Consider the following 20,385-nt stretch of genomic DNA (forward strand, 5'->3'; position numbering starts at 1 on the left):
GATTTTTTTTTTAAATGTTCTGAAAACAGTCCTTTTCTCTGTATATCCTCTCAAAGACAGAACCGACTCACTCTCTGGGACACGAACGGGTTTGGGCTCTTCAATGAAGAACAAGTTGTCCTGTTTTTTTGCCGGAGTGGCAGCTGGAGCTTCAGCAGGTGCCGGAGCTGCTCCTGGTTTCTCTGCAGGATGACAAACATCAGATTCCGAGGAATAAACCCGACTGACAAAACATGAATTCATCAAAAGGAACATTCAATCAAACATTCCAGTGTAGTCCCAATACCATCACGTGAACGTCATTATCAAATATCATCCTAATCTTAAACATCTCAAAACGTCACATTAAATGAGGAAATCTTTCAGATTTAGTTTAAACTGGATTGGGGTGTTCAGCACTCACGTCTGACTGTGACTTTGGCCTTGCAGAACTCAGTGCCGGCGCCGTTGGTGGCCCTGCACAGGTAATCACCGGCATCGGTTCTGGAGGCTGGGCTGATCTCCAGGCACGCCGTCCCATCAGTAAAGCTGATTCTGGTGTTTCCAGCTGACACCAGCTCCTTCCTGTCCTTCATCCACTGGACCGTCAGAGGGGCGGAGCCACAAACGTGACACTTGAGACTCATCTTGTCGCCCTCATCCACCGTCAGCGGCTTCAGAGGGACGTCGAACACTGGAGGCTTCTTGGCCTCTGCAGGTTAGTCAAGAACAGTTTAATTCATGCTTTCTGTTTGTTCCGTTTTGAACACGTTAACATGTTATTTGTCGAGTTGGATAACCACAATTTTGAGAACTGACATCTTGAAACTGTCAAGAATTTTTTAATAAAAGCTAAAATCATTTGCTGTTGTCTGCCTAATGAAGCCACACCTTCTGAAACACAAAAAGATTTGACCACCAATATTAATGGCAAATTCTAAGGATAAGCCAATCGTCGAAGTATCATCCTGGAAAGGTCTTCCACGTGTTTAGCGTTCCATCGCTACCATTAGAAAGATCCAAAGGGAGCTCACCTGAAATGCCAACGGTGGTGTCGCAGGAGGCTCGCCCAGCCTCGTTGGAGGCCTGGCAGGTGTACCTGCCGCTGTCAGTCACCTCACTACTCTTGATACACAGCACCGCCACGTTGCTCTTGAAGCTGACGTCATATTTGTCTGAGCTGTGGATCTCAGTGTCTCCTTTGTACCAGCTGACAGACATGGGCTGCGAGCCGGACACTCTGCCCTCAATCTTCACCAGCCTGCCCTCCGTGTCCTCGATGTGCTCCGAGGGTTTCTTGGTGAACACTGGTGGGTTTTTACGCTCTGTGAATTCAAAGAAGTGTTGATGATGGAGGAAGTGAGGCTGCAAAGCTCAAGTGTGGATGAAAAGCTCAAATACCTTTAACGGTGATGTCAGAGGAACAGGAGACCTTCCCTACGTCGTTCATGGCAGAACAGAAATATTTTCCTGTGTCACTTTTGTCAGCCTTCAGGATGGTCAGGTGGGGGGTATCATCAACACAAGTGATTTTATAATTTCCACCACTTCGAATATCTTTGTGATCTTTGGACCATGTGACTTTAATGGGGGCAGACCCAGTCATGTGACACTCCAGCTCTATGCTGTCTCCTACTGTCACTTCCTGTGGTGCCAATTTCCTGTCAAAGACTGGAGGGTATCTGGGTTCTGCAGAGCAAAAGAAGGTGGGGAACTTTAAACAGACCCATCAGAATCCACGATTGTTTGACAACATGAGATCTGACATGACCACATGGGCCACATGTCCGACCACAGTCAGGTCCAAATGACAGACCTTGGAGAGTGAGTTTGGCCCTGCAGGAGGTAGAGCCCACGCTGTTGGTGGCCACGCACGTGTACTCGCCAGAGTGCCTCATTTCACCGCGTTCAATCTGCAGCACCGCCGTGTTGTCATCGTACAGCATGGAAAAGTCTCCGCCCTCCTTCAGCGGCTCACCATCCTTCAGCCAGGACACCTCGATGGGCGACGAGCCGGCGATGCGGCACTCAAAGCGGACGGGCTGACCCTCAGTCTGCTGCAGGCTGGTGATCTTCTTGGGGAAGGATGGAGGCGTTTTGGCTTCTGAAATCAAGGTGCAGTTATGGTAACTATACATTATTCCACAGCAAATTTAAAATAAATCACAGCTGTAAAAGTGTGTAAAAATGAAGCCTGAATCAAATGAAAAGTAACAACATTGGAGGAAAAAAGAACTTCAGGTCTTCACCCTGTACGCTGAGTCTGCAGGAGGAGGAGGCTGAGCCTATGCTGTTCTCGGCCTTGCAGGTGTACTCTCCGATATCGGTCTTGGTGGCCTTGCTGAGCTTCAGACAGGCCACGCCCTTCGAGTACTCCAGTCTGCAGGTGGGGCTGGAGCGAACTTTACCATCAGCCTTGAACCAGGACACCTTGATCTCGGGTGTGCCGGCTACCTTGCACTTCAGACAGACGGCGTCTCCTGCTGTCACTTCCATGGGCTCCAGGGTCTCCACAAAGTATGGAGGTTCTGTGTCCAGGAAAGATTCCAAGGTTACATTTGAAGAATTGAGAGTAAAGTTGAGGTGAAAGCTCTGCTGGACTAACCGAGGATGGACACGGTGGCTTCACAGGTGTCCCTGCCAGCATCGTTGGAAACCTCACACAGATATTTCCCAGCAGCCTCCTTGTCGTCAGTGCTCAGACACTCGAGGATGCAGGAGCTCTCTGTGGTGGTGATGTTGTACTTGTATGAAGCAAAAACCTGCTGGCCATCTTTGTACCAGTTAACCGCGATCTTGGGAGTTCCAGTGTACGTGCACTCCAGCATCAGTGGCTTGCTCTTTTCCACAGACACATCCTTTAGCTTTTTGGAGAAGGCTGCAGGTTCTGGTCAAAACACATAATCAAAATCAGGCCAGCAGGAAGAAAAGCCTTCTGCAACATGGGTCCTACATGTGTTGTTATTGATTAAGTAGTTGTATTAAATTCTACTATAAAACGCTCCAACATGGCGAAAACTGAAAACCCTCAGCTTTTTGACACCTCTAACTTGCTTTCCATGTGTGTTTGACTTACCTTTGATGGTGAGATGAACTGGCCAGCTCTCCTTCCCTGCCTCATTAATGATCTGACAGGTGTATTCTCCAGCGTGCGACTTGCCCACGTTGAGAAGATCCAAAACGACTTGGTTGGTTGACTTCAGGGAGAAAGTGCAGGCCTGGCTGGGCTCCAGCTCCTTGGCCCCTCTGAACCACTTCAGCTTGAGCGGAGCGCTGCCCTTCACCATGGCTGAGAAGGTCACGTTTGAGCCTGGTAACGCCTCCACAGACTGGGGCGGCACCACAAATGAAGGAGGTTCTGGTACCAGCAGGAGATGAGTCACGTTAACTTAAATGTATAAGCTGCTAATTTAGTTGTATCTGTTCAATTAAAACCATTTTCTTTGTTTTGGTGATTAAAATTGACTTTGTAAAAAATACATACATTCATAAACAAATGCTGTGATAAAATCTACAGCTTTATGTTCATAAAATAAACATGAACCAAACTAGTGCGTGTTTCTACTGCCGGTGCAGACCTTTCACATCCAGGGAGGCGGTGGTCTCGCTGGTTCCGGCCTCGTTGATGGCCTTGCACTTATACACCCCAGAGTCGGACAGCTTCAGCGTGGGCACCCTGAGGGTGCAGCTGTTGTTGCTGAAGGAGATCTCATAGTTTGGACCGCTGTGTATCTCCTCTCCATTATGGTACCAGGAGATAGTGAAAGGTGGGGATCCTGAAACTTTGCACTCCATCTCTCCCGTTTTTCCCACAACCGTGTGGCAATCCTTCAACTTCCTGGAGAATGAGGGCGGTATGATCTTATCTGTCAGGGAGCAAAGCAAAACACGGGGAATAAGCACGTGTTCACACACAACTTTATACCATTAAATCCATTTCATGTTATTTCTTAGTAAAAGACATTCACATTTATCCTTAAATATAAAATCTACTGGAAAATTATTATTATATTTGTAGAATTTTATGTTTAGCTTTTGTTTGTATATTTAATTCATGGAAATTTGGAAGAAGACACCAACCTAAGACAGTGAGGTTGATTTTGCTTAAGTCCTTTCCAACCTCGTTCATAATCTCAAAAGTGTATTCTCCAGAGTCCAGTTTCTCCGTCGAGAGAACATTCAGGCAGGAGATCATCCGCGAAAAAGAGATTTTGTACTTGTTCCCCGAGGCCAGCTCAATTCCGTCCTTGAACCACTTGGTAACAAGCTCTGGGGTTCCACATACTTTCACCTCCAGGGCGGCGATGTCCCCCGCTGTCACGCTCAGGGCATCGGGCTTGTCCACAATCTTGGCAGGTTCTGGAATCCACAGTCACACACATGTAATCAAAGCTGCTGCGGACGAGTGGGGATACGATTTGCAGGAGAAAGAGAGAATTATATGGTTACAAACCTAGAACATTCAAGTTAGCAAAACACTCGGCTGTCCCAGCATCGTTTGTGAGGCGGCAGGTGTATCGGCCTGCTGTGGTGGCATCCGCCTTAAATACTTTAAGTGTAACATTGTTGTTCTCAAAGGTGATTCTCCTGTTGTCACCGTCTCTGAGAATGTGATCCTTGTCCTGTACCCAGGACACGGTAATGGGTTCAGAACCTTTAACAGTGGCCTGAAGGCTCACTTCCTGTCCCAGAATGACCGTCATGTTTGACAGTTTCTTCACAAATGATGGCGGCTCTGGAGACACAGAAAGAGCCAACAGGGCAAAGTCAGCATGGTGAAGGGGACATTTCGGAACATTTAAAGCCGTTGAGAACCTCTACTGACCTCTGAGTTTAACCAAGGTCTGGCAGGTTTCACTTCCTACACTGTTGGAAACTTTGCACTCGTATTGGCCAACGTCTTGTGGCTCTATTCCAATAACGTGAAGAGTAACTGAGCTGCCCTCGCTCAACATTTTATACTTCCTGCTCTCCGTTAAGGGCTTCTTATCTTTGAACCATGTGATTTGGAATGGAGCTGTTCCACTCAGCTCACAGTCCAAACTCACGTCCTTACCCTTCAGACCTTCGATGGGCTGAGGTACTTTGGTAAATGATGGAGGTTCTGAAGAGAGAGATCGAGGAACTGTTTAAGATGCGTTCATTATGCCAAAAGGCCTTAAAGGTGAACGACGTAACATTGAACGTGTTGTGACACTGCCATGACTTTACAGTCAGGAATGATCAGCTACTACAACATTTGTTACACTCAAAACTAGCATGTGCTACAAATGTACGGGCTTTGAGTGTGGCGGGAGGGTTGAGACTATGGACTCAGCAGAATATAATGATAAAAACTTTCAGCCCAGTTGAGAAACGTCGTGATGACTAAAGCTAACATCTTCAACTTGCAGACATTCAAACATGCCTTTGTCTGTTTGATGTTCCACTGTCAAAACCTTAGTGTCTCACTTTAACGGAAGTTTAGAAAGAGTCAAAGCAGAACCCTAAAGGGATTTACGTGCACAGCGAATCTGGACGACTCTGGTCGCTTGATGTGCATTTATGCTATCAAACTACCGCAAGAATTCAGTTTCCTTGTGTGCACGTGACCACATGAAATCACAGGCGATGGTGGAAAAAATGGAACGTTGGAAAATTTGGTCCCATTTTGACTTTTGAGACTGTAGACAGAAAATAAAATTTCGGATGATTTTTGATGTACGAACTGTGTGAACGGCCACCGGTAACGGAACCCGTCCACAGACGCGTGAATAGGATCAATTTAGTAGTTTCAAGTGAAAAAGAATTTAAAGTCTCAACACGTGACAACGTTACGTAATGCACCTTTAAGGAACAATTCAATGTAAAGCCAGAATAATGAACATTATCAACAGGAAGTCAGTGGGAGGCTGACCTTTAACGCTAAGTGTGGTGCTGCAGCTGACACTGCCAGCATCGTTCTGAGCCTCACAGGTGTACACGCCATCATCATCAAAGCTGGTAGACAACAGTTCCAGAACTGCCACCGAGTCAACAAAGGATGTTCTGCAGTTAGCCCCGTCCATGACTTTGGTATCGTGTTTGTACCAGGTCACTTTCAGAGGGGTCGTTCCACAGACTTTGCACTCTAATCGGAGTGAATCGCTCTGTTTCACAAACTTAGCAACGGGGAGTTTCAGCACAAACTCTGGAGGTTCTGGAAAGCGAAAACACAAACATGTTAGCTGCTGACATTCCAAATGATTGCAGACAGAGCAGAGCCCAATGGTGAGAGGCGGACGGGATATGCCTTTAAAACAGGTTAAAGCTGAGTTAAAAAGACAAAAGTCCAACCTTTAACAGTCAGGTTTGCACTACAGCGTGCAGAGCCAGCGGCATTGCGGACTTGGCAAGAATAAACTCCACTCTGAGAAATACCGACAGAATAGAGCTCTAAGAAACAAGAGAGTCCATCGAGTCCTGTGAAGCACGTGGGTCCCGTCATCAGCTCTTTGTCATCCTTGAACCACTGAACTGTGAAGGGTGGTGTTCCCTTAAAGGTGCCCTTGAAGCGCACCTTGGCATTAGGTACAGCAGACTGTGGCTCAGGTGGACTCACAAAGCTGGGAGGTTCTGAAGACAGGACACAGCAGGTTAAAGACATACTCACCTGTCAGAGTTGGCCTACGTGAGCAGTTAGAGTAAGAGAAGAACACCGTCCAACCTTTCACCAGCAGTGTTGCGCTGCTGTCACAGCTTCCTGCGGCATTGGTCAGTTTGCAAGAGTAGCATCCAGCGTCAGCCGGCTCCAGCTGCTCGATCTCTAAAGACACCGAGTTGTCCTGCTGGATGAGTTTGTGTTTCACACCACTGAAGATTTTCTTTCCATCTTTCTGCCATTCCACTGAGATGGGAATTGATCCAGAAATTTTGCAACATATCTGAACAAAGGAGCCAAGAATCTCCTGCATGTCTAGCAGGGGCTTGATGAAGCTCGGGGCAATGACTTGTTCTGTTACCGGGGGAACAGTCAGACATTAGGGCTTCACTTATTCTGACTCAGGACATGTGTGCAGATTTCACACCAACCTAACACGATCAGCTTGACTTTGCAGGAGCAGCGACTGATGTGGTTTGCCACCTCTAGGATGTACTCTCCTTCATCGTCCCGCTGAGCAGACTGAATCTTCAGGCTGCTGATGTTGTTCTCAAACGTTAGCTTGTGCTGTCGGATGGACTGAAGCTCCTTCTCGTCTTTCAGCCATTTCACTTTGAGCTCAGGTGAGCCAGTTACCTTACAGTCCAGACTGACTGGATCTCCAACGGTAACCTTAATAACGTCGGGTTTCTCTGTGATCTGAGGAGGCTCTAATGTGCAAAACAAAGAGGATCATCGATAACGTCTCTGAGGAAGGAAGAGCGACAGCGCAGCTGCTTGAGTACCGACCTTGGACAGTGAGGGTGGCAGAGCACTTAGTCTGTCCAGCCTCATTCACCACTTGGCAGCTGTATTTTCCACTGTGCGCTGCTTCACACGCAGGGATCTTAAGAATCGCAACATTGTTCTCAAATGTTCTCTCAATTTTTGGATCCTCCAAAATCCAGTTGTCATCTTTCTGCCATTGTACAGAGAGAGTAGGAGAACCCTCCACTACACACCGGAACTCTGCCACCTTGCCTAGAACAGTGACTGTGTTCTCAATCTTCTTTGTAAATGTTGGTGGTTCTATGACATAAAACCAGCAAAAAAAGGTCAGCGAATGAGCGCGCAACCCTAAATCTCGAATCTCCATTCATCTCACCTTTAAGTTTTAGCGTAGCTTTAGAAGTACAGCTTCCCACCTCATTGGCCACAGTGCACTGATATTCCCCAACGTCTACAGCGCCACATTTGTGCACCTCCAGGCCCAGAATGCCATTGATTTGAGAGAAGCTGTGTTTAGCACTGGATTTGATCTCCTTTGCTGCTCTGTACCATGTGATCTCAAAGGGACTGGTCCCAGAAACCTGGCATTCGAGGTGGGCAGTGGAGTCTTTTACAACCTCAGCTGGAGCCAGCTCTTTAATAAATGCTGGAATTTCTAAGTTGAAAACAGAAAGAATGGCTCTTATCTGCTGATTTGATCTGTTTAAATGCATTTAAAGAGCCAAATCTCCGAGCTCCAGTCACAACCAACCTTTGACCTTGAGCTCCATGCTGCAGCTCTCGCTGCCAGCCTCATTACGAGCCTCACAGTAATACAGCCCACTGTCCTTGGCGTCAGTCCCACAGACCTCCAGAGACGCCACAGAGTTAGCAAAGCTCATCTTGTACCGTTCACTGGGATGAATCTCGGAGCCTTCCTTGAACCAGTAGATGTCTATCTCAGGTGTTCCAGTCACCTGGCACTCAAACACTTTATTCTGGCCAAGACGAGTCACTGACACTCGGGCTGGCGTCCGAGTAAACTTGGGAGGTTCTAGAGACAAAAAAGAAGAACAGTTGTACCCAAAAGCCAAAGCTTCCAAACCGGATCAGTAGCTTGTCCACAAAGTTGGTTGTAAGCTTCATGAGTTCCCTCATCAGATGAGAATCGCAGTATTTTACTGCTGCTGAGAAGCTCCAGCAAACTTCTTATATTGAAACTGTTATTTATCACTGTCATGGCTAAGCTCCACATGTGGATACGAAGAGTTCCTGGTAGCCCGTCGTGTCACGGCGGCTCCTCGAGCTGATAAACCGCAGCACAATCTCTCCTAACTCAGTGAGAATTGGTTTCTTTTTAAGTGTGAAATCAAGTCTTGTTTTTGTCACCTTTTGTGACCGTGAGTTTGATGATTGTAGATGCTGCGGTTGCACATTATCACATTATTGCTGATTACAGGTTTCCCAGAGTTGCTTTGCTGCTGTTAGCTGTTCAGTCATCACGCTTATTTAAAGCCTCAGAAACTCTCTACTCATTACAAGTTTGAAGAAAAAAGTAAAAAGTAAAACCTTTGACAAAGAGCGTTGCCTGGCAGGAGGTGGCACCAACATCGTTCTGGATTTCACAGCGATATTCTCCAGAGTCGGACGATTTGGCAAAGAACAGAGCCAGAGAGGTTGAAGTGTTGTCTTTGATAACAGAGCAGTCAGCGCTAGAAAGAATCTCTTTCTGGTTTTTGAACCATTTGATGATCAGTGGTGGAGTTCCAGAGAGCAGAACATTGAAATGAACCTTTGAGCCAGGCAAGACATTCATGGATTCAGGCTTTTCGAGAATGCTTGGTGGTTCTGAAAAGGAAGGAAAACATTGGCCTTCAGATGCTGCAGCTGCCTTTGTGTCTCTACTCTGATGAGTCTGTTCAAACCTTTGACAAACAGGGTGGCAGAACATTGGACCGTCCCTGCTTTGTTCTTGGCTATGCACGTATAACTACCACTGTCTTTACTCTCCAGGTTACAGATTTCCAGAAAAGCAACATTCTCAAAAAAGGTGCATTTGTGTTTCTGGTCAGCCTGGATCTCCTTGTCATCTTTGAACCACTGGATTGTTATGGGCAGGGAACCAGAAACCAGACACTCCAGGTGAGCAAATGAGGCTTTGATACCTTCCGTCTGCTTCAGCTTTCGTGTAAAAGATGGTGGAATTATTTGATCTAACAGGAGAAACAAACAGTGAGGTACAGTCCCAGAAGAAAAGTGTAATTCAGCGACATCCGTTTCAAATGAAAGGCAACAAAAGAAGAACTGACCAAGAACAGTGAGGGTGACCTCACAAGAACCTTGGCCCACATCATTGGAAACCCTGAAGGTGTATTCGCCACCATCGTTTTTGTCTGTCTTGTTAATCTTGAGAACAGAACTGCTGTCAGTGCTGTGAACTTTGTATCGCTGGCCTGAGACCAGCTCCTTGCCAGCCTTTATCCAAGTGGCACTGAGGGGTTTCGTTCCAGAGAAGCGAGCCTCCAGCGTGGCAGGATCCCCCTGAGTCACGCTGATAGACTTGGCCTCATCTGTGATCTTAGCAGGTTCTGAGATTTCAAACAAACAATCGGGTTCATTCATGCTGAACAAGCGTCACCTGAAGGCAGCAGCTGGAACCCTGAACCACAGGCAGGCTAAATAACATGATTACGCTAGCTGCACTGAGGTATTACACACACGTGTCCATCACTATGATCGCTAAAATATCGCTTGTGCTCCTCTACTGGGATCACACCAGGGCCTAAACGGGTCGCATTGCTGTCTCAGTTTACTCACGGACAATAAAGCTCACAGGTGATAAGACTGGTACTGTTGTGACTGGACCAACCTTTGACTGTTAACAGAGCAGAGCAGGTCTGGCTCCCCGCCTGGTTCTGAGCCTGGCACGAGTATTTGCCTCCATCTTTCCTCTGCACATCTGTAAGGTGCAGCAGTGCCGTGTTGTTCTCATATGAAAGCTGGATGTGTTCAGCCTCTTTCAGCTCGTGGTTGTCCTTCATCCAGGACACAGTCATGGGCTCTGAACCCTTCACAACGCACAGCAAAGACACCTCACTGCCCACCAAGGAGCTCAGGTTCTCCAGCTTTTGCACAAATGATGGAGGGTCTACAAGAAGCAGTAAGATCAGCATGGTTGCATTTTCCATGGAATATCAGAACAAATTCAGTGAGTTGAGGTGTTCCAGCCAGAGATACAGCAGGACTTTCTCCTGGAAACCACCAGTGCACGTGGACTGGGATGCTGGACGAATCCATCTGAGCATCACCAGTACACGTGACCCGAATACCAAACTGAACTACCTCTACTACTACCACTACTACTACTCTACTACTACCACTACTACTACTTCTACTTCTACTACTACCACTACTACTTCTACTACTACCACTACTACTACATCTACTACTACTTCTACTACTACTACCTCTACTTCTACCACTACTACTACTACCTCTACTACTACCACTACTACTACCTCTACTACTTCTACTACTACCACTACTACTACATCTACTACTACTTCTACCACTACTACCTCTACTACTACTACCACTACTACTACCTCTACTACTACCACTACTACTTCTACTACTACCTCTACTACCACTACTACTACCACTACTACTTCTACTACTACCTCTACTCCATCTACGACCCTGTGGCGCGGACACCCGGACCAACCTTTGAGGGTGACGTGACAGTCACAGGAGACCCTGCCCACTTCATTCTCCACTGTACACTGGTACAATCCAACGTCTCCTGGCTCAACTGCCAGCACCTGCAGGGCTATCAGGTCATCTTTCACACTGATCCTGTGTCTCTTGTCATTTCTTATTGCTTTTCCATTTTTACTCATAGACACAGTGAAAGGAGCAGAACCCGAGACTTGACACTCCAGCATTAGTTCAGAACCTTTCACAACATCTTTGGACTCCAGGCTGCGCACAAATAGTGGTGGCACTACAAGAATGAAACAAAGATAAAAGAAAGTGAAGATGAAATTTGATGTAAAAGGAATTCTTTTTATGAATCTTCCATGATGAAACTTTTCCAAATCCCCCTCTCAGAAGGCTGATTTAGAAGCGTTTGTAACTTGTTACTGAACAGTTATATAAACCGAGATGGTCATTTTAATTCCCCGGTTGGGATTTTACTGTCTCTTTCCACAGTTTTAGCGGTGGCCGAGGAGAACAAATGCAAGAACGTTTCACATGAAACCAACCTTTGACGGTAACTGTGCTGCAGCAGCGGTCACTACCAGCTTCACTGGAGGCCACGCAGACATAATCTCCACTTTCCTCTACTGTACACTGCACTATTTCCAGAGACGCCACCAAGTCCTCCACAGCCATGGTATATTTAGGACCGGGAGTGATCTCCATCTCATCTTTGAACCACTTAAAGGTGATGACTGGACTCCCAGTCACCTTGCAATCCAGGCGAGAGGAGTCGCCACAGGTAATGAGCCTGGTTGCCTCAAGCTTCTTCACAAATGTCGGAGGTTCTAAGATAAGAGGTTAATGTTCGGCATCGAGAAAAGACATGTTAGTGTCAGAGTTACCGTCGTCTGTGGTTCATGCAGCTGATATTAAAGACAGGCACCTTTGACAAAGAGCACCGCTGTGCAGTCCACCTTTCCAGCATCATTGGACACTTGGCAGGTGTACGTGGCAGAGTCGCTGGGTTTCACAGACTGAAGCTCCAAAGAGCTCGAAGTGGCATCTTTCTTTATGAAATAGGTTCCTCCAGAGACGATCTCTTTGTCCTCTTTGAACCACTTAACAGTTAATGGAGCTGTCCCAGTGAAGGCTGCTGTGAAGGAAACAGTGGTGCCTGGAATAACATCCTGGTTGTCTGGTTTCACTGTGAATGATGGGGGCTCTGGAAGCCACAAAACAAGGTTTGTTTCCTGTTAGCATTAAATCATTTGAGACCTAAACAACAAAGAGGACGACCATAAGCCGAGCATTCATAACCTTTGACATAGAGAGTGCCACTGGTCTCTTTGAAGCCCGCAGAATTGGTGGCTCTGCATTTGTATACTCCAGAGTCGGCTTTCTCCAGACCAGCAATCTGTAGCGTGGCAGAGTGGTCTCTGAATTCAGCCAGGAATTTAGGTCCTGGTGTGATTTCCTGGTCATCTTTGAACCAAGCTATTGTCATGGGTTGGGACCCAGACACTTTACAATCCAGGGAGGCGTTATTACCAATGTTAGCATCAACCCTTTTCAGGGATTTGGTGAATGTTGGAGGCATTATCCGATCTGATTATTGAGGGAAAAAATCCATTCATTAGGAAAAACTCAAATCTTTGGAAGCTTTAAAGTATAAGGTTGCTAGGTGATATAAGCAGAAAACAACAGGGCAGATAAAACAGGCAGCAAGAGTGTATCATGTGACCATCATCAATTAAAATCAAAGCTGAATTTGAAATGAAGCAAGACCACGAACCCAAGACAGTGAGTGAACATGTACACTCATCCTTCCCAACTTTATTAGACACTTGAATCTTGTAGTCTGCAGAGTCGGATTTTTCTGCTGTCAGGATTTTCATGCTGGCAGTTTTGTCCTTAACAGTCAGCTTGTGTTTACGACCACTTGTCATCTCTTTTCCATCTCTGAACCACTTCACTTTGAGCTCTGGGCTCCCACTGATTGTGCACTCCAGTGTGGCCGACTCTCCTGCGGTCACACTAATAGAGGCTGCGGGTTCTACGATCCTGGCGGGTTCTGGGATACAGACAGACTTGTTAGGTTTTAAGAGAAAGAAAGTGAAGAGGATCTCAACGGCATTGAAGACGCCAGCTGACCTTGCACAGTCAAAGTCGCTTCCGATTTTTGCTGACCAGCTTCATTCTCAGCTTGGCACAAATATTTGCCACCGTGGCTAAGAGCCACAGTAGCTATTGACAAGGAAGCAACATTATTCTCAAATGACAACGTAATAGTTGGATCATCATCTCTCAGGTATTCAGAGTCTTTCATCCATTTAACAGTGATGGGACTCGAACCCTTAACCGTTCCCTGAAGTTTCACCGGTTTCCCCAACACAGCGGTAACATTGTCAACTCTCTTTGTGAAGGATGGTGGTTCTACAGAAGCACAAGACAACTTTAAATCTGAAGATTTTAATCCACAACAGCATTTTCCCACGTGTTCTGTTACCTTTGAGTTTGGCCACAGCTTTGGTGGTGACCTTCCCCACTTCATTTGACACAACACACTGATAATCTCCAACATCTGCACTTTCAAAGGTCAGGATCTCCAGCCTTGACAGAGATTGCTGGGATATTATTTTATATTTCTTATCGGCAGTGATAGTCTTCCTATTTTTTGACCAAGTGATTTCAAAGGGAGCTGTTCCTGCAATCTCATACTCCAGGTGAACAGGTCCTCCCTTCACTGCCTCAATGGTCTGTAGTTCGTTTCTAATGGATGGAGGCTCTGCGTGTACAAAGAGTGATTATGCACTAGAGCCACCTCACTTGTAGAACGAGAATAAATCCAACGCTTGACAAACCTTTTACAGCTACGAGGGTGCTGCAGCTGTCGCTGCCAGCATTATTTGACACTTCACAGCTGTAACGACCACTGTCCGCAACAACAAGATTCAAGATTTCCAAGATGGCAACTCCATTCTTCAAAGACATTTTATATTTTTCTCCCTCATTAAGCTCGTGCTCATCCCAGAACCAGTGGATGTGAAGTTCGGGTGATCCTTTAACAGAGCACTGTAATCGTGTAGAGATGCCTTGTTTCCATGTAAACTTTGGTTCCATTTTCTTGACAAAGGTAGGTGGTTCTAAAAGAAGTTTTGAGTTGAGTAACACATAAAGGTTTAGGACAGAAATGAATCACATGCACTGGTTGTGTGTGTGTGTGTGTGTGTGTGTGTGTGTGTGTGTGAGTGAGAGAGAGAGTGGATGAGTTAAAAGAAAGCATAAGCAAGAGAGCAATGCAAAGTTTTAGCATCAGCTGAAACATGAAGACAGTCAAAAGACATCATTGCGTCACACCACAGAAAGCCCATCTGTCAGATCTTACCTTGGACCATCACCAAAGCCTCACACGAGGAGCTTCCAGCCTCATTTGTGGCTGTGCAAACATATTTGCCTGAGTCTTTCAGCTTTGCCTTGGGTATCTCAACAACAGCCAATTTGTCCTCAAAGGACAATTTACAGTCCATGCTCTGGTGGACCTTTTTGCCATCCCTTGTCCAGGTGATGGTCACACCAATATCCTCATTCACCTGACACTCCAGTCTCACTGGATCATTAACAGCAGCAGACACCTGGTCAAAAGGCTTAACAAAGCTGGGCTTGTCGACAACCCAGAGCTCCGTGGTAAAGGTAGCTGTGCCAACACTGTTGGAGGCCTTGCACAGGTACACTCCCTGGTGGGCCAGCTCAAGACTCTTGATGTGAAGAGAGTACTTATTTTTATCACTTTTCATGACATAGTTCCCTTCAGAAGAGATTGCTATGTTGTCCTTGTGCCAGACAACGTCCATTGGGGAGGATCCAGTGAGCGAGCACTGAAAAACAGCCTCTTTGCCCACAAATAGAGTCATTGGCTCTGGTTTTGATACAAATATTGGTGGGTACATCTCTAAGAAGGCAATAAACAAGTTGATACAGTTTTAGGAAGCAGAAGTTACAGCAAATGTAACCTGTACAACCTTCCACATGAGCCCCAATGTTTCAATCGTATGCTATAAAGAAGGTGCAAGTAAGAATATAATTCTCTCTCTCTCTTGGTAAAGAACTGAAGATATGGAGGTCTTACCTGTGACGACGAGGGAAGCAGCGCAGCTGTCTACACCATGCTGGTTCGAGGCCTTGCAGGTGTATTCGCCACTGTCAGATTTGACTGGGTTCAAAAGCTCCAAAGCCGAACTGGTGCTGCTGCTGAGGATCCTGTACTTTTCACTCTGTTTGATCTCAATTCCAGACTTGTACCATCTGAAGGTCACATTTGGAGCTTCTGTGATTTCACATTCAAACTTGGCACTGCTGCCAACGTTTATCTCCAGCGGTGTGATTCTCAGCCTAAACACAGGCGGCACTGAGGCACACCCAGAGAAATGAAAGGATAAAAGTCAATATCGAGGCTAAACACATGTTTGTAAGACACACAGGAACAAGGATGGTGGACAAGAGTGACAGAAGATATTTCAGGAGTGACTGTGAAGGAGAAAAATAATGACAAGAACAGTAGTCCCATGATTTCATAAAGAATCAGCCAGAAAGGTCAAAATGTCACTAAACTTGATTCTCATGGGACTAGTGTTCAGGCAAAAGTTAGAAGGATCAGAGCTTCCACATGATGAAGTGATGCAGGCGTTGATAACATATGAAGGGCTTTCGAGACATGAACGGACCATGAAAGTGGCCTGAAGGTCAGAACCATGACAGCCATCACCGTGAGGAACATTGACTCCAAAGCTGTGATGTTTCTGATCTTTAGGCCATAAATGATGGCACAATGATGTGGAACACACAAGATGTGGTGAGTTAGAATTCAGGTTCTAAAAAGGTGCTCCTACTGAACTATGAACAGAGATGAGCGATTTCTCATATGACTTGAATGAAACCATTCGCAGTGGATGATTAGTGGGTCGCTGAAAAAATGGGTGATTGAATGGATGATTACATTAATTCTCTCTATCATCAAACCTCTTGGGACCACAGTGAGTCTTGAAGATGTTGTAGTCTTCCCAGCTTCATTCTCTGCCTCACAAACATATTCTCCTTGATGTATCTCCTTCACAACCTTGCTGATAACCAGCGTGTATGTGTCCTTTTCTTTAGAACACCTGAACTCTTTGCCAGATTTTACCAATTGTCCATTGAAAAACCAGTTTACCTTTTCTGCATATGCTATGGTGGTACTCAATGTTACTTTACTATCTTCATCAATAGAGATGTCTTCGAGGGCAATGACTATTGTAGGATATTCCCTCTGTACTATCACGGTAGTCTCCTCAAACTTCTCCTCCCTGTGCTCCTTCACTACACTGATATCTATGGTCTGTTCTGTGTGGATGGTAGTGGGAAGAGTGGGAGCGGGAACAAAAGCTGCTCCTGCATCTTCCTTTCTGCTTTTCACCATTACCGATTTAACCTCCTCCTTCACAACCTGGACAGACTGTTCAAAGGCTGCCTCAGTAGAAACTCTGACCTGGGATGTAGTGGACTCCTGTATAGTAGCTGCTTTAGTTTCGTGCACTACAACTTGTTGTTGGGCAGCAGCACATTCAATGGTCATTTTTGACTCTGTCCTGAGTGCAGCACCTTCGGATTTCACGGCAGAGAAAGCCGCAGCGCTCTCCGCCATACTGGCTGTCTCAACCGTGGATGAAAACATTTGCTTACGGGACGCTGAGGTCACTTGCACTCGCTGGGGTTTGTCTAGCTGCATGGTGCCTGGTTGTTCTGATGTAAGGATCTGAGCTTCCCTGTATACCAGGGAATGGAAAGCTGCCTGAAGTTCAGTTCTGAACTCAGCTGTTTGGGGATAATTACCTTCAAAAGCCAGGCTGATCTCCATGGGGGCACTGGGTGTGGTGATCATGTATGTAAACACAGCCCGCTTGGGCTCTCTCTGAACCTTTACTTCTTGTAAATCTACAGCCTGCAGCTTACTCACAACGTCAGCCAGCAAAACTGGCTGTTCAGTGGCCACAGCAGACTGAAGAACGTCTCGAAGCTGACGCCGTATATTGAGACTGAACGGTTTAGGGATTTGAATGACAAATGTCATTTCTTTGGGAAGAGCCGTGTTGTCTCGTGATTCTGATGCCATCAGAGACAACTTGGGTTGTGTGGTGACTGAGACGACCTTTGTGGACTCAGACTTGGTGATCTCCTTAGAGAGTTCGCCTGTCAGCACTCGTTTCTCATCCATTACTATTGACTGTCTAACTGACTGTCCCTCTTGAATCTGAATGGCAAAATCTTCTTCTGCTGACTCGAGAAGGGCACTACTCTCAGTGGAGATCTCCTTCTCCTCAATCTGGACAGATTCACTGGGAACCTTTGGCTCAATGGCAGTATTACAGCTGAACTTGTCAAGGGTTGTAAGATTCTCAGTGTGACCCTCCTCTAAGGCCAAACTGTCTGCAACAGTGGTGACGTGCATCACATTCCAGCGATCCTCCTTCTGCACCAAAGCTCGTTGTTGTTTGATGTCAGTAATTACTGGCGTCTCCTTTGGCAGCTGCATTGGCTGGAAGGAGAGCTGGAGGATGTTCTGAGGCTTTGGCTCAGTTCGAAGCTGAGAACGGATACCAGTCACAGATAAATCCAGTTCTGTATGATAATCCCCTGTCAGCTCCCTTTTCTCTTCCGTAATGGCTGCATGACTTCTTGCCCGTTCTTGTTTTTGTGCTGCCAACTGATGGTCAGGCTTCTCAATCACAAGTACACCCTCTTTGGACAATGCATCCACAGGGTGAGCTGACTGAAGATGCAAGAGGGTTGGTGCTTCCTTCTTTGGTTGGACGGTTGAGGTGCTAGGCTTGGCCTCAAATGTGGATGTGTCCTCACAAATGACTGTCCTCTGCTCATCCTGAATAACAGTGTGTAGCAGAGTGGGACTCCTCCTGGTTCCTGCATGTGACGGTATTGGTTTTTCACAGGTGAAGCTCTCTTCAGAAGGAAGAAGATCCTGGTCAGTAATCACCTGGAGGTGCAACAGCTGTTCCCCTTCTATCTGTGGATGAATGCACTTTGAACCAGGCAGACTAGGCAGCTGCTCACTGTGCTCAGCCTGCAACAGCCGACTCTCTTCAGTGTTTAGAGCTGCTTTCAAAATTGTATCCTTTCTGAGATGTGCAGTTTCCTCAGCAGGCATCTCCATGGAGATCTTTGTCTCCTTGGAAAGAGTGTGTTTTGACTCACTGACAGAAGCCAAGAGGGGTCGATGCTGTTCTTTCACAACAGATGACTTCATAGCAGAGTCTGCTGCTGCTAACTCAACAGTGTGACCCTCTGTTAGCATCCGCTTTTCTGTAGACTGAGCCGAGTATAAAATTTTAATACCTTCCTTTACCTTGTAACCCTTCTCTTCCTGTGGTATGGAGATATCAGCAGACTGCTCCTTCAAGATGGACACTTGTGACTCAACCTGATGTCCACTTACCAGATGTTTAGGTTCTGAAATGGGTCTGACATTAGCAGATTGGCTGTCACTCAGGGGTTCTGTGCTAACAGTAGACAAAGGGGTGAGTTCTTCAGCCACAGCTGACATCACCTTTGACTTCTTTTCTTTTGCAGCCTTAAGCTCAATGACCTCAGGGCTTTGAATACGGTCACAGTGCTGCTCTGTGAAGTCCTGACTTTCTTCAATAGAAGATGTAAATGCTGCCATGTGGAGCTGTTTTGAAGGAACGAGTGAAACTTGAGGGGGGTGGGTAGAAACGACAGACACCCTCTCCTCGATCTCATGTGCCTGAAGCACTGCTGCCTGGTGGGTCATCTGTTCACGGTGAATCGTGGCGGATGAAATGTCTACTTCTTGAAGAGACCCCACTTGCTCACTGGGAATGATCTGCCTGTCCTCAGTGCCAATGGTGTAAACCATCTGATCTGACCTGGTTCGGTCTTGGCCTGGGAGGCTGACCTGATACAAGCGTGACTCTGTTGCTTGTTCTGTCACTGAAACCTTATAGCCTTTCTGTTGCACTACTGTCACCTGTTCCTGTTTGCTGACAACAACAGTTTCTTTGACCACAGCTAGTTCTGCACTGCAAGATGCTTCTCCAAACTTGTTGGAGGCCTTACACATGTACATGCCACTGTCTTCCTGTTTGACAGTCTTCAATTTGAGGCAGCCCGATCCATCAGGGTTTGAGCTAATGATACGATTTCTATTGGGTTGGATCTGGAAAGCCCCCTTGTACCAATTTACATCAGGAATCGGATCGCCACTGACTTTATAATTAAACAGAACCTCTGTTCCTTCCGAGCACCGCAAAGGCTGAATCTGAACACTGAACGTAGGGGGTTGACCTGTGACTTTGAACATCTTTTCGACCCATTTCTCTGCCTGGCTGACATCAACACTTTTCACTTCCAGATATGTGGTACATGTTGTCTGACCAAATCTGTTGGTGGCGGTACAAGAGTACTCGCCCTCATACTCTGATGTGACCTTGGTAATTACTAATGTATAGTCTTCCTTCTCCTCTATCATCTTGTATACTGAGGAGCTTATTATCACTTCTCCATTGTGAGACCACTGAATGACTGGTTTTGGAACACCAGAAACTCTGACAGTAAATTTTGCCGTTTCCCCAACACATACAGATGCTGGTGAAACTTGGCTAAGGAAAACTGGCTTTTCTTTTTTCTTCTCTAAAGTTGAAGAGTAACGTTTAGACTCTGGCTTGAGTTCAAGGGTTTTTGTTTTCTGTGGTAGCTGGACACCAGTTGAGAAGATTTCTTCTTTTTCTTCCACAGTGGTGATGATGGTGCTAGATTGTTCTGTCAGGACATATTGAGCAAGATTGGTAACAATATACATAACGTAAAAACATAAATCACAAAATGAGTGTTTAAAACAAATATTGGGGTTGCCCTGAATGGAAACAAAATGATACATTTACCAAATATCATCCAATAACTGCATCGCCACCGCAGGCAAATACAACCAAACATGTGGTGATCAGGTGACCAGCGTTCCTATGCTTTCTTTGGAAATGTCCCTTCATTTAATTTTGAACTAATTCTAAATCAAATGAAACTTGAATTATAAAGACCAGTTTCAGAGAGGAAACTTAAAAGCTCTACATCATCACAAACTAGAAAATCGAAAGTATTTTGTTCTGAAGAAGAAAATAAAAAAGAATAATATTCCCTTAAAAACCAAGGTTTTGTAAAATGTGTAAATAACCTCCAATATCCAAACAGCTTGTTTTTACAACCGTTTCTTCTGTAAATGTTCTGAGAAACTGGACCCTGATCACACACGAGAAAGGAAAAGAGCCAGACTGCAT

The 20,385-nt window shown here is 46.0% G+C and overlaps 1 protein-coding gene across 1 annotated transcript in view; it reads right to left on the reverse strand.

Moving 5' to 3' along the window:
- ttn.2 (titin, tandem duplicate 2) overlaps positions 1–20,385 on the reverse strand; it is a 160,376-nt gene that overhangs the window by 111,288 nt on the left and 28,703 nt on the right. Inside the window, 34 exon segments of the mRNA XM_057024964.1 lie at positions 72–182; positions 404–691; positions 1,014–1,304; positions 1,381–1,668; positions 1,796–2,083; positions 2,229–2,507; positions 2,585–2,866; positions 3,056–3,337; positions 3,558–3,845; positions 4,060–4,338; positions 4,433–4,714; positions 4,805–5,083; positions 5,876–6,157; positions 6,295–6,573; positions 6,665–6,952; positions 7,030–7,308; positions 7,388–7,666; positions 7,743–8,021; positions 8,118–8,399; positions 8,915–9,193; positions 9,271–9,558; positions 9,655–9,933; positions 10,215–10,493; positions 11,070–11,348; positions 11,611–11,892; positions 11,991–12,269; positions 12,365–12,652; positions 12,840–13,118; positions 13,199–13,480; positions 13,554–13,832; positions 13,909–14,190; positions 14,433–14,996; positions 15,174–15,452; positions 16,064–19,873. Of these exon segments, the coding sequence (XP_056880944.1) occupies positions 72–182; positions 404–691; positions 1,014–1,304; positions 1,381–1,668; positions 1,796–2,083; positions 2,229–2,507; positions 2,585–2,866; positions 3,056–3,337; positions 3,558–3,845; positions 4,060–4,338; positions 4,433–4,714; positions 4,805–5,083; positions 5,876–6,157; positions 6,295–6,573; positions 6,665–6,952; positions 7,030–7,308; positions 7,388–7,666; positions 7,743–8,021; positions 8,118–8,399; positions 8,915–9,193; positions 9,271–9,558; positions 9,655–9,933; positions 10,215–10,493; positions 11,070–11,348; positions 11,611–11,892; positions 11,991–12,269; positions 12,365–12,652; positions 12,840–13,118; positions 13,199–13,480; positions 13,554–13,832; positions 13,909–14,190; positions 14,433–14,996; positions 15,174–15,452; positions 16,064–19,873 (13,233 nt within the window).

This window comes from Takifugu flavidus, chromosome 1, assembly GCF_003711565.1.
Source record: "Takifugu flavidus isolate HTHZ2018 chromosome 1, ASM371156v2, whole genome shotgun sequence".
Classification (NCBI taxonomy): domain Eukaryota; kingdom Metazoa; phylum Chordata; class Actinopteri; order Tetraodontiformes; family Tetraodontidae; genus Takifugu; species Takifugu flavidus.